This window comes from Acyrthosiphon pisum, chromosome A1, assembly GCF_005508785.2.
Source record: "Acyrthosiphon pisum isolate AL4f chromosome A1, pea_aphid_22Mar2018_4r6ur, whole genome shotgun sequence".
Classification (NCBI taxonomy): Eukaryota; Metazoa; Arthropoda; class Insecta; order Hemiptera; family Aphididae; genus Acyrthosiphon; species Acyrthosiphon pisum.
The window spans coordinates 63,635,773-63,651,200 of NC_042494.1; the positions used below are offsets into that span (position 1 = coordinate 63,635,773).

At 25.3% G+C, this 15,428-nt stretch overlaps 1 protein-coding gene across 1 annotated transcript in view; it reads right to left on the reverse strand.

The window, feature by feature from the left end:
* LOC100166829 overlaps positions 1 to 3,728 on the reverse strand; it is an 8,195-nt gene extending 4,467 nt beyond the window's left edge. Inside the window, exons 1-3 of the mRNA XM_001951592.5 lie at positions 3,469 to 3,728; positions 1,700 to 1,788; positions 365 to 1,142 (exon numbers count right to left, since the gene is read on the reverse strand). Coding sequence (XP_001951627.2) covers positions 365 to 1,142; positions 1,700 to 1,788; positions 3,469 to 3,485 — 884 coding nt within the window. The 5' untranslated portion in view covers positions 3,486 to 3,728. The remainder of the gene's footprint in view (positions 1 to 364; positions 1,143 to 1,699; positions 1,789 to 3,468) is intronic.
* Between the last annotated feature and the right edge of the window lie 11,700 nt (positions 3,729 to 15,428).

Sequence of the window (15,428 nt, forward strand, 5' to 3'; positions counted from 1 at the left end):
GAAATGTTTTTCTACTTCTCCGCTCATCTAAACTTTGAATATTTATAACTTATAAACTACTCGCCCCAAATTCGATTTTCATGTATAAAAATACTAAGAAAAATATTCTGCTTTGGAATATAAAATTAAAACCCTATGTTGTCATTCAAAAAAGTAAAAACTTAAAAAATTATAAGGATAAAAAATATTTAAAAATATAATTTTTTAAGAAAAACGTTGTTTTATAAGCGACTTGAAACTATGTAAAAAAATATTTTCAAAAAAATTTACACTTTGAAATAATGAGTATTCAATGATAAAAGAATCGCCCGGTATTGTATTTATTTTCGTGATATTAAGATTCTGGAATTTTGTGTTTCTTTACCTGGAAGCGCATGTGGCAGAAGTAAGTATCCATATGTCATCTAAAAGTGTTCCATAACACATTGGTTTTTTATCAACCAAAAAAATTATTTCACTTTTGCAGGATTTTTGACAAATACGTTTTTCAGCTTTAAATTCGTCATCAATGCTTGGTTCTTCCGACTCTGATTCAGTTGTGTCAGGTGTAATAGTTTCATTGTCTTTTTTGATCTCCAGAGGTATTTCTTTTTTCCCATATCCTTCGTCTAATGTTTCTTCTGGATTTGTCAAAGGATCTACAGTAGTATCTTTTATTTCAATAATGTCGTTTATTGTTGGTTTTTCATCATTTATACTATATCTAATCGTATTTTCTTCCATTTTTGTTTCAGTATTTAATATAGTTTCTTCTGCTTTTATATTATTTGCAGTTTCATTTATTAGTTGTTCGACAATTTTTTTGACCACTAACTCAATTTCGTTTAGTTTTGCCAATTGATCACTATCCATTTGTGAGGAATCTATATTTTCCCTTGTGTTTCTTCCCAATTTATCTTTAGGTACAGTGTTAGCTGCCTTTTTGGTACCTTTAGATTCTATCATCGGTGTCCCGGATTGAGGCGATCTTTGGTTAAACTTACAGCAGGCAAAAGGTGCACTTGGAGTGAATGCACGTTTCAAACCATCACAGTTACCAGTTGCATCTGGCAAAAAATCATCGTCCATGGTGCAATCACTACCCAGAAGACAATAACCGAAAGTGTTTCCACATGTTTTGACGCCCGATATTACAAAGAGCCCTTTAAAGAAAATAACAATTAAAATAAACATCAAAAAGTAAAATAATAAAATTATACAATTTAATGTACATCAATATATTTATATAATATACAATATACATATATTTATGTAATATAGATATAGGTTGGTAAAATTATCTTTTGGTATATATATGGAATTTCAACCAAATTCTTGAGTGTAACACTAAATTTTAAATGTTATAGGTAACATAATATTTTACTGCAATATAAAAACATAAATAAATTAAAAAACTGACTCTTGTAAAACAATTTGAGTCCATATGACTTATTAAATGTAATTTTTATAAAAAAAAAAAAGTAATACATGGATATATTGATAAATTAGTTATTCCATTTCAGGTATTTAATTTAAATAACTAAGATTCAGATTTTAATCACCAGAGGTTTGACTTATTTGATAGTTTTTAATTTATGAATAATATTTCAATGGTTCATACTTCAGATTGAGTTAGGTCAGGTTTTCTATATGTTAATATTGAATATTTACAATATCCTATGAAAACATTCAAAAAATATTATAAGTGTGATCGGCTTACCTGGGTCTACTAGTGGCATGTTCATTGAGGCCGGCAACGAGGTCACGATGCATATAATGGCTATAAGGAATAACATGACGATGACGGGCCTAAAACAGAAAAACAAGTCTACCCGTGAGTTCAATGCGGAAGTAACAAGTCGCTAGACGTTCGGCGACAAAGTGTTTAGCCGTTTCACAGTCTTGCGTCTTCGTGAGATATTGGTACATATAGGATGTATATGAGTCACTATTTTGACTCTGTTCTTTCAGTGTCAAAAAAAATAAATAATAATAAGTAAATTCGCCCAAGACACGCCTGCTCTGGTTGACATACATTAGTATTCATGATATACAGTGCAATTCGTACGGACACGTACTTGGAGTACCGTAAGTTTAATTGTGAAGAACAAAATATATATACGCCTTCTAAAGTTCTATGACCTGAAACTGAACTGACCTACAAAGTATTTGCAAATTATAGGACATCGCTGTTTACCATTTTTCTATTCATATACTGATAAACTTCCCCAAAGATGATACCCAGTATTGGATAGTAATATTTTATTAACATGATTTGTTTAGGACGGACAAAAAACCATTTCAAAAACATAAATTATTATTATTTAGTATGGTTATCATATTATTATTGTAAAAATATTGTATCTTATATTAAATACATTTTTTGATTATGAACTTAAGGATAATTTGTTATGAAGGTGTACTTCAGTGAAATTATATTGTCACAAAATATGAATCTATTTATAGCTTAATAATTTATGTTACATTTTTTACCGTTATAATTACGTTAATTTTATAAAACTAAATGTAAAATGCGTAAGTTTATCACTTTCCCTGTAACTTATTAAGAGTAAAAAAAGTAGTTAAGTAGTCCTAAATAGTTTAATAATATGATATATAATATAAATGAAGAGAAATAGAAATTGTATAAGTAGTTCCCATAACTGAGTAGAATTTTAAATAATCTTCTTATTCTCTAAATAGTCTAAACTAAGATAGAATAATACTCTTTATATTTGGGACCATTAACTTCTAAACTGTGATGAATACAAAATTATTTCCTACTAATATTCAAGACCATACATTGCAGGTCAAGGCCTTCTAAAAACATACCAGAAATTTCAATCGATCTTTTTGACTATAGAAGCCTGTACACAAACTATTTATGTTCTAAACTTGACATATTTTATTTATTGACTGTTAAATGTACTTTTATCATATTAAGTTACTAAGGAGTTATAATATAAAATAAGAACATTTTCTAAGTACCTACCTATGCGTACCAATTTCATTGTAATATTATTAAAATGAAATACGTCCCTATTATGTACTGCCTAAGTTAATTATTGCATGTATAACTAGGTACCTATACATTTATCATCACAGTTAATTTTATTTAAAATATTGAATGTAAACAAAAATATACATTCATAGGTAGTATTATATTCTTAATTTATAATTAAAATAAAATATATTAAATTACATGTATTCTAATAATAATATTACTCATGCGATTCAACTAAATATGAAGTAGCTGGTACCTAATTACAGTAATTTTAAATAATAATTTTAATTGTATTATATGCTTTCAGAAAATAAAAATTGATTTAATATTAAGCTAATATGAAATATAATATTTTATGAAATATAAAAAAAAAAATGTTTAAATACTTGAATAGAGTTGTTATATTATCATACAATTACTATAATAATAATGTATTAAAATATAGTTGTAACTGTGTGTAGGCGTCTAGTGCCTATATTATTTACCTTGTATTATGTGCCATTCTGAGAGACTTGAACGATTGGTTATTTAATATTTAACCGACTACCGTGATAACGAACAATGTCTATCCACAGACTACTTGTTATTTTATAATGAACTGTTCTTCTTTCTACGATTCCCCCCGCCAATATTTGTTAATCAATCAAAGTTTCATCGATGTATTTTATAGGTTGATAAAATTAATGGTATTCGACTCAAATATTATTTATCTTAAATAATTTGTATCTTGTCAAACGAGTTCGAGAATATTGAGTGCCTCTGGTTATTTAATGGAATATATTTTTAAAATGGGGTATATATAAAATAAATAAAATAAGGTTTTAATGAGATCGTAAAATATATTATAGATGGTATTAGATATAATATACCTAATCTGAATTAAATATTTTTGAATTTATAAACTAGTATTTGTTTTTGAACAACACGCGTTCCTAACTTTATTCGTAGCACCTATAATAAGAAAATTGTTTTATAATTAAATGTAAATAATTTTCATCATAGCTATTTTAATTTTATAAAAAACAAATTTATGTTTATCGCATATTTTCTTTTAATAATAAAAACAGTATGGGTACCTATAATATACTAGAAAATTTAAATGCATATACTTAAACTATAGGTAACTATGAAAGTATAACGATACATTGTAACATTGTTACATTGCAGTGTAAGAGATTCTAATTTCTAATGAATGATACTCATATTAGATACATGTTTTATGTTTAATTGGTTGACTGATTAAATATTGCGATATGCTTTTAAATATGATTTACTTTATAATAAAGTACCTAACTATTAAGTAACTAAATAAAATATAACTCACTGCGCATCCATATTTTGTATAGACAAAAACTGTATAAATCTTATAGTTCAGAATAATTGTAGTTGCAAATAAATTGTTTATAAATAAATTTAATGTTTGACAGAAATTTGTTTTTAGGTTTTATTTTAAATAACGAGTACATTTTACATATTAAAAAAAAATAATACAAAAATATCATTAGACTTAAATAGGTTATTATTTAACAAATAAATTGAATAGAAATGTGTTATATGATATTGTTATTTTTAAACATAATATAGGTACGCCAAGGCATAGTTTTTTGGAAAGTTATTGTAAAATTAGTTTTATTCGGTTACATATCTAAAATCATAATATTATAAACTATAATAATATAATTAAATATATATAAATTAAATGTACAAAAGCAAATATTTTTTAGTGCTTATGCCCTATATATTATGTTATTTTTACTTTTATTTATTGATTGTGACGCTCAAGAGCGCAGTTCAGTACCTATGTACAACATAGAAAAATACACTAAAAGACAAGTAACATTTTTTGCAACTTACATGCTACAGATATTATCAAAGATAAAAAAAACAAAGCCAGATAGATATTTGTTATTATAATGTAAAATTCTATTGATGGGACTATGAAAAACAAAATTACGATAAGGTACTTGGTGGAAAATAAAATATGGTTCTTATTATGTCTAGTATTAACTGTAGGGGCCATTCAGCCAATAAGACTCAACTACTCAAGGGGTCAGGGCAGTTAACATATCCAATATCCATTCAATAGCTTATATAAAAATAAAAATTCAGTTTATAGCCTTATATACATTTTTTTTTAATCATATAGTATCTTCAGCTTAAAGTTTTAATCATTTGAGATTATTATACATTTATACTATTTTTTTCTTAACAGACAAATTACAATAATAAAATAACAAAAACAAAGGAGGCTTAAAAATAATTCAAGTTTGTTCTATTTTATGGAATTATTTATTAGTTTACACTTAAACGTGTATTCATATTTTAGTAAGAATGTTGTGTTCATTTTACATACAATTATTATAGTAATGAGGTAAGAGGTTGCTTATGTAAAGATATGTTGCCAAGTGTCTAACTATTTTACGACCATACTCTTTGTCCATGCTTTCTGTAATAAATATAATGCATTAGTGGTAGATTACTGGTAAATTGAATTTTATGCGTATAATAATAATAAAGTATATATTTACAAGGTTTTATCATAAAATCGAATAAAAGTTTTCGTGAAATGGTAAACTCGTTTATTCCAAACAAATATGTAATTACCCTGTGTAAAAAGTAACACGAATAAAATATATATTATAACATTTATTACATTATATTATCCGTTGTTACTTGTTAAACCACTTTCTTCTGTTAGGAATTTTACAACAATAGATATTATTATTATAACAAAACGATTCACTGTCGGAAACAATCATTTCTACTTCTATAAATAAATGTAATTTAAATTGTTGGAAAAAACTTTATGTTATTAGTATTTATTACCTATTCATTTCTCGGAAAGTTTAGTTTTTTTTGGATTTTTAACTAGATTCCTTTAGTAATTGCCTATATAATATCTTAATTGCCTATATGCATGTATGAATGTATGTGTTATGACTCATAACCTTACAAACATAGTCATAACTTATGACTTATGAGTATGAAATATATACTTTTAAAATTTTTTTTTAACTGTGTTTTTTGGTATGTTTCATAAAATCATCACTAGATTGTCACATTAATTTCATACTTGATTACTTTTTATCAATATTTAATTTCGGATCACGATGTACAGAAGATATATCTATAAGATAGATCATCGTTATGTAAATTAGCTTAATGTAGGTACTATGTAAGAAATATTTGTATACCTGACATTTTTCATTCAACGCTTAAATAAGTAGAGGTGTTTACAGTAGGTACTACCTATTAGAGTTTTAAATAAAAATTTGCTTTTTTTTATCTTTTATTAATATAAAATATTTTAAAAAAAATGAATTTCATGACATTTTAGAATCCTATAATACATGTATGTATGAATGTAGTATGATGCTACTTTATTATGTATTTTATTGCTTGGATATATGTGTATCTCATGTTAGGTTAAGGCTAAGATTAGGTTAGGTTTTATACTTAGTAAATCGGTTAATATTAGTGCAACTTTAATATAGTAATATAAATTATTTAGTATTTTCAATATTGCAATGAGTCTGGGCGTCTGGCAATACAGTAGGTATACAAATGATGTACAATAATAAGCAGATTTAAAAAACCTGTATAAACTGTTTATTTTAGTTTCAGTCAATAACTGGTTGCAAATTTTAATATGTATTGATGGATTGACAGAGAACGGTACTTCTATTTTTATCGTATTATTACCAAATAACTAAGTACCGTTTACCACTTCAAACAATTGTCTTATAATTATTATTTGAATACCAGAATACAGCAGAATTAGTATTTAAAATGTTTTATTTTTCTGCATAATTATACAGCTCAAACACATTATACGAGTATTGAGTACCTATGTAAATCAATACGTTATAGTAATGTTAGGTAAATCAATTAATAGTAAAAAAAATTGTCTTTTTTTAATTCTCGAAAAATTATTTAATTTATTTTAATTTTATTTTACTATAGTATATTTATTGTAAATATTTACTTTTTATTGTTTTTTTAATTTATAATAAGTAGAATGATTTTATAATTTTTGAAAGCTTTAAGTTAAAGTTGCCTCTAAGCTTTAAGCTTTATTACATATTTTCCTAACGTGTGTTGAGAAATCAGAATCCTAGTGGTTACTATTAGTTTTGAAAAATTAAGTCTTGCTTAGTTTTTAATTTTTATACACTTATAACTTCTTTAGGATTCTGAACACATATTAAAAAAATAATATATAATAAGAAAATTTACAAAGATTACTAATACGAATATACGATTGATTTCAAATTATATATGTTATTTTTATAAATTAATTGTATCTTAATAGACATTTTTTTTATAAATAGGTTAAAACAATATTAGAAAGAAAAGACATCCTTGTGACACTATGTCTTACGTCGATGTTCAATAAAAATGCATACCTATGTTCTAATACCTAGTTTAAAAGCAAAATATATCTTGAATATATTTAATATTTTAATATATGGTTCTTCATAAGTTGTTAGGTACCTACTTGTTATAATACCTATAGCTATTTAAAAATATTAAAGATACATAAGAACGATTTTTTTTGTAAGCACATACAATTAGATTACCTAACAAAGTGTATATCTAAAGGCTAAATTCACACCGTTTTAAAATTGTGGATACTCAAAAATATTTTTTACGAGGTTTTTAAATTTGTTGGTACATTAAAGTATATTATGAACACAAAAAGTCAAAACCTTTTCAATACATTGAGATTAATTGTATGATATTTCCTGTTTGTACCACAAACTTATATTAACACCGTCGTGCGGTAATAGTCAGTATTAATTCAAAAGTCAATAACAATAATATATATAGTTTAAATATATATACTATTATAATAATTATTAAATAATAAATATTATTAAAATCAATATTTTCGGTTAATATGAATGCAACTTACCGTATTATGCTAATGTCTAATAGACAATAATAATATAAATTATTATAATAGCAATATAATAAATTAATATATCATAAAATGAACTTAGTAATACAGGCTGACAGACCGTTCTTGCTCAGAATCCTTTTTCGCATGCAATGATTTATCATATTGAATTCAAATTTAACACATAATATATTACGGTGACTTACTCAATGACGACGTACATTCGACACCTACAACTCTACAGCAGAGCGGTTACCTACTTGTCAACTTTTTACTTATCTATGAACATAATATTATATCCTCGAGCAATATATATTTGCAAAATGTAAATTATAATTATCTACAAGTGTCTATGATTTATGATTTATTATTTATAATATACATCGATCAACGATCATAATTAATTGTAAATGTCTTAAAAGTATTTTTTAGTTGATTTTTATCTTACATTCCTATAGTACTTATAGGTTAAAATGTTCTATTTAAATATTGAAACGCACAATATTGATTTATGTTACGACGCTATATTAAACGAAATAGTATTATTTCGTTCGCATAATAAATTTACTGTCAAATTAATAATGCTAGTGTATCGTTTGTAAAATGTTATTTATTTAACTTTGATATTTATATGTGTGATATAAATAATATTATAGACCCACTGGCCACTGGTCAATTATTTCTAAGGCTATAAAATATCAATATGGTAATCGAAAATTGAAAACTAATTTACATACATCCATAAATAGATAGATACCTACCTAAATAATGACATAATATAATATAAGTTAGAAAGTTTGAAAAGTCTACTATATTATAGATATAGGTAATGAAAGTACAAACTATTTTGTTCCTAATGTATTTTATATTTTTATCATTTAAAAATCATTTATAAAAGTTGTTTACCTCGTTAAAAGTATAAAAAGTTATATTTTTTTATGACTGAAAACAAAAAAAAAATAATCTTATACCTACGAAGATCTATCTCATATTAAGTTTCACTGTATCTAATCATTAGTGAGAAAAGATAGTTTTATGTTTTATTGTATACAAAACATACATTAAGTTATTAAGTTATGAGTTAGAAAACTGACAATCGGTGCAAAACAGTGATAAAAAAAATATAGGTACCAAAGTCAATAGTACGTAGGAAGAATGAAACGGATGCTAATAAAATACGTTAGTAGGTATTTCAGTAAAACAATTCGTGGGACGTATGTTTCTTAATTTGTTTAAATGTATTAAATATTTCTATTCTTAGAATAAATTATATGAAATATAAATATTTGATAGGTTAGAAAGTGATAATATTGATTAATTGATATTGTAGTAATTAGTGAATATTTTATATTTTTTAAAAGTCTATTGGTTTATCTCAATAAAATAAATTCGTATTTACTTGTATGTCATTTTTTTAATTTGTTTTTTTTTTAAGTATTATTATTATTATTATTATTATTATTATTATTAGTATTATCATACCTTGTTTGATGTATTCATAATGATTATAAATATCATTTATAATACGTACCTACCTCATGTATAATATTTATTAGTATGTATATTGTACATGCTTACGAGTAATTATTATTTAACAGAATTAAATTGCAATTATGTGTTTATGTGTATACATGTATAATAATTGATATACCTGCTATCAAGCCTATTAATTCCTTAATAGAATTGTGTAGTAGATACAAAAAGCATACAACATTTAAAATGCTGAAACAAATACAATCTTTTGATTTATTAATACAGATAAATATTAAACATATTACACAGACCAAGTCTCCAGTTTGTGTAGACTGAATGTGTTGAGAGAATTAAAAATTAAAAATTCTATTATTTAATAATTTAATCAAATAACTCAATTAGTTTTAATTTAAAAATAACCTATTAATGCCGAAAATATTTTACAATATGTTCTTGAGAATTGTACATTTTTGATTTGTACCAATATCAATAAAATTAAATATTATCATATTATTTATTAGTTATTACTTATTAGTATTTAATAATATTTATTATTAAAATATGCTTATATGCCCGTATGCCGCAGTATGGTATGGTATATCTTTATATAACCTATATGTTATAATATAATTGGCTATTGCTATATCTATATGTGTTCAATTGAGTTATTTTTCTTGGAGAATTCTGATTAATGGGACAAGAAATTAATTTAACTATATTTATAATTCCCTATTCTAGTAAATGGTTATGTAATATCAATAATAATTTTTATTTTTATTATATTTATTATTTAATTATTTATAAATTAACTTAACTTGAATTTGATTAAAAGTAACTCGTTATTTATTAAGCTTATATCAATTTAAATAAGTTAAGTTAAAAATTAAGTTAATGAAAATTACATTTTAAAAATTTAAGTTAAAAGTTAAAATAAACTTAACTTTTAACTTAACTTTTAACTTGTTAACGCGTTTATGCCCAGGCTTGCCTGCTATATGTCTGCCTATAAAATCCAATATAATATATTTGTTTCACCTATAGAACGAAAATAATGATTACCTACCTCTGGTTGTGCGCATAAATCAACTAAAATTTGTTGATGCACAACTACTGGTTGTATAAGAAGCAAAAACGTGTCAATTACCGCTAATCCTCCGGACTTGAATATGTTTAAAAAAAAAGACAAGCGATCTGAGGAGGCGTAACGACCACCAGGATGAGCGAGTCTTGCGAGAAAAACACAGATTTTTACTCCTTTAAATTGCCCGGTAACGTGCTCGTAAATATATAATTTAATGCTTAATCGTGTATTTGACTTTCACTAAATTATGATATACAACACTGTTGTTAAGATCCGTATGAAAGTTCTGCACGTCGCGTAGATGACACATGGCCTTATTGAAACATGTATAGACGTCACCTATTGAGTTCAAAATGATTAATTTTGGTCGCCCGCGGTGATTCATTGAATCAGATCACTATAGCGAGACATCGCACGTTTATCTCAGTATACACAACAGCCGTACAGACAACATTTTATTGGACGAATAGTATGGGTAATATTTTATTATTAAACATTTCACTGAATTCATTGTAAAATATATGGTTTTAAAATCGCCAAATTATGTGGAAGCACTGCAAGCGAGCTGAAAGTTTACACGAAACTAAGCTTTTAGTCAATAACCAATGGGATACCTTAATTTATTAGTTCATAATCCACTTCCAATAAATCTATATTATGCATAACTATATGATTATAGAATAGACGAGTAAAAAATCAACTGGGACTCAACAAATTTTGGCAACTATTTTTGTTCATTGAATTAAATTCCGGTATGGCAAATAAGAAATTTAAGGTGGGTGTTATCGATTAAAATAATTGAAATAGATTATGTTATCAAAAAATAATCACATTGCTAATCTCATAACGCCATTAACAAGAAACAAAAATCAATGTTTCAACTACTACTCATATATTTCTAATTTTTAAACTCAAATGAAAATAATAGGTACAAGTTGAAACTGCTATAAAACTCAGAATGTATTGCTATAAATTACGGTAATCAGTGTATTAAATACATAAAGCCTATAGTTAGTGTCCTAGTAATTAGTGTAGGTACCTACCTACTTAGGGTCATATCGTATCGCCATACAGTAAATAATTACATTTTGGTTTCACTTAGATTTAAACAGTTTTCTATTTATTTACTAATTTATGCGGCTATTTATTTTAAATCATTTTGAAGCTAAATGTAACACGTTTAACATTGACCTATAGACATAACATTTTTTCAAAGAATTGTGTCGTTGATAAATTATGCAGACAATAAACATATATGCCACTATACTTTATGTTTATGCTAATATACAATCTTATTTTCATTTTTCTTTCTTCATTGCGTTCTCCTATCACGAAGTCATACAAATAAATACATTTTGACGAAGAAAGTATTTATTTATATTTAAATTTTGATAATCTTAGACATTGGACTCATTGGAGGAATAAAGTATGAACATTTTACTTAAATTATACATAAGTACATAACTTATGAGTTATGAACCACAATTTTATTGGTCAATAGGTCATGTTAATATTTAACTTAAATTTAACAAATTGTAGGTGTTATTTCTTAAAAGTAATAAAGAAATGTCTCGATAAATATACATTTATGAACAATTATTAGTGTTATCGCTGTACGGAAAAAAATAGTTAATTAAGGTTGAGTTAATTTCAAAGAAGTGTGATGTGATATAGGTGGTATACGTCTTACCAGGTAATAAATATGTATTCAAACAGTGTAACTACAATGATTTTCATAAAACATATTTTAACATAGATACCTACCTATGATCTATACCTACTCATTGACGCAGGGTCCCATACAAGAGTAATATTAGTATTAGTACTTACTGATTTTTATCAGTAGGTATAGAAAGTTTTTAATTTAAATTAAATTATAGATAGGAAATAAAGACATAAAAAGAATAATAGGTAATAATGACATAATAATAATTTAAAATGTTTGAAGTGTTCATTGTATTTCGTATGATTTTTAATTAAATCATTATTTAGTTTAACTGTTTAAATAGTATAAAAACTGTATAAATACCTACCTACATTATTTACTATTAGATATATTAGTTTAAAACACTTATAATTATGAAATAATAACTAATAATAATTCCTTAGTATATTGGTAATGATCTTCCAAAATGCATAAAATATAAAATTAAAACGATTTGTGTTCAAATGATATCTACAATAGGTAGTATACACTATGGTACTACAGTCTACAGTTAAGAGTCAACGTATTGATACATTAGGCTATATGTATTATTATTATTATTATTGATCGCAGTGAACGGTATAGTTTAATATTTAATATACCTAATTTAATACTTATAACTACTAAAAAGGACACGGAACTATTTGGGTCGTGGACGTTCTAGAGACAAAGAGATCCTATACTAATATCATAGCTACTATATCGATTGATTTTCACAGGCCAAATACGTGAATATTTTATATTATGGATGGTAACAAAAACAGTTAATCGGTAAGTATACAGCAGGAAAAATAGACATATGATATATTATTAAACTCGGATTGATCGGTTTTATATTGTCTGTTCTCTGTTCAATAAATATTTATAAAGATAATAAAGTTGTAGATAATAAAATGTAGTATAATTTTAATTTTCTGCTACTTGCATGACATGAATAAAATACATTTATTTTTTTTTTAGAAAACAAGAATACATACAATCTGTAATAATTTATACAATACGTAATGTGGGGGGTACAAACATTAATTTTATTAAAAATAATATGCGATGAGAGTTAGTTATATTTTATTTATTTATTTCAATTACCTATCTTTAAAATACAGGCTGGTAGTTCAATGGTTAAATAATTAACAACATTACTATTTACAAATAAACATATTTTTAAAATATTTACTATCACAAAAAATGGATAGTTTAGAAGAATGTTCAATATAATAAAATGTTATGAAGAAGATATCGATTTTATGTTGGCAATCCGCATCATCATCCTTGCAAAGGACTCGTTAGCAGCATAGTTTGTGGTACATATTGGAACACAGAACTGATAGTTATTTATGACGTGTATGTTTAATAATTAATAAACAAGTCACTTTGCAACGGCACTTTCGATGGTGAATTCTGTTTTAAATTTTAGTAGATGTATCTTATATCTTGTATCTTGTATCTTATATCATCATATAATATAGCCTATAGGATACACGTCATGGCAATATGTCACCATTGTCCATTATTGTGTAACAAAACCCTTGGACAGTCCAAGGTTAGTCCAAGTTGGACTTTTCAAAAGTTGAACAAGTTAGATATGTGTATTCAATGACGCCGAACCCATGTATTAGGTGTAGCAGCCACCACACCTATTTTAAATGGTGGGTGTACCCCAAAAATTGGTGTGTAATAGTAATCCTAGGTATAAAAATATATTGTACAAATATAAGAAAGACGACTTCCTAGTGTGTCATAGCGTGCAGTGTGTACTATGTGATAACATTAGAAATAGCCAATAGCTATAATTAGTAATTTACTTAATAGTTTTACCATTAATAAATAAATTCTAGTATTTATAATCAATATCGTGTAAAAAGTCAAAAATCTCTGATAATACAGTACATTTACTATTTTTATTTTACAAGTGATAAAATAATTAGTACCTATTAACTGAAATATCGGGGATGATGGCCCCCAAGCACACATGAATGAATTATTTTTACAACAAATTGTGCTTTTATATTTTATTTTTATTTTGTGTTTGCAATCAACTATTGCATAAAAATGGTTCAAATTTCTACTTCAGCATAATATTTTCTGATAGAAAAGTGAGTCTAGTAGGTACTTTTTTGGGTCAAAACACAAAAGTAAAAAAGTTCCCAGTAATTTTCAAAGCGTCATGAAAAACAAAAAAAAATTAACAAATATAAAAGTAATTTTTACACAAAACCATTTATCGACAAAATCGATTATGTTTTTCTGTTGTAACTCAAAAAGGAATAACCGTAAAAATTTTATAAATTTTTATATAATATATGAGTATTTCCCTTACAAGATAATTCCTACAAGATATTCAAAATATATTGACTCTTTTTGAGCTTTAAACATTTTAGATTCTGAGTGGAACGATGAATGTATTTATTTTACAATGATGGGTGATTTTTTTTTTAATTTTTAATTTTTGTGTCTGTCATCACGGTTTGGGGCAGTAAAACTGCTTCGATTTTCTTCAACAGTATCTTGTTTGATGGGAAAGTGAATCTAGTTGGTGCATTCGGGAGGTCAAAATTTGAAATTTCCAATAGTTTTCAAAAGCGCCGTGAAAAACAAAAGAAAAATTAAGGAAAAACGGGAATTTTTACGCAAAATCTATTTTCGAGAAAATTGATTTTGGTTTTTGGTGTAACTTTAAAACTAATGACTGTAGATACATGAAATTTTCACTGGTTGTTTATATTTCCATTTTCTATACATGATACATTTTTAAAAATATTTTGATTTGTTTTTAGCTCTTTACGGACAATTTCAGTTTCCAATTTAATTAGTTAGCTCCTACTATATTGTTACAATGACATTTGAAAAATATTAAAAATCCTTAGTCACAGTTTTTTTTTATTAGCATTTAAAGTTCAAAAATTGACAAAATATGGAAAAATCACGAAAATTACCTAATTATGTTGAGTTTATAATTCGTAAAAATTTTTCTTTTTAGAACTAAGATTTTAAAATGTAATACAAGATTCCTTATAGGATAATCTACCTTTATCAAAAAAAAAATGTCTATAAAAAAATCAAATTAAATTTTTATGAGCGTTTGAAATTCATATTTTTACAATATTTGATATTCACTCGATTTCTTACGTAACGATTATCTTATTTTGTTGTAATTAAAAAACGAGTGACTGTAGAAACTTGAAAACTTTACCGAAAGTTTATATTAGCATTTTATATATACGATAAAATTTTGAAAATAATTTGACTCTTTTTGAGCTGTTTACGGACATTGTAAGTTTTCAATTTT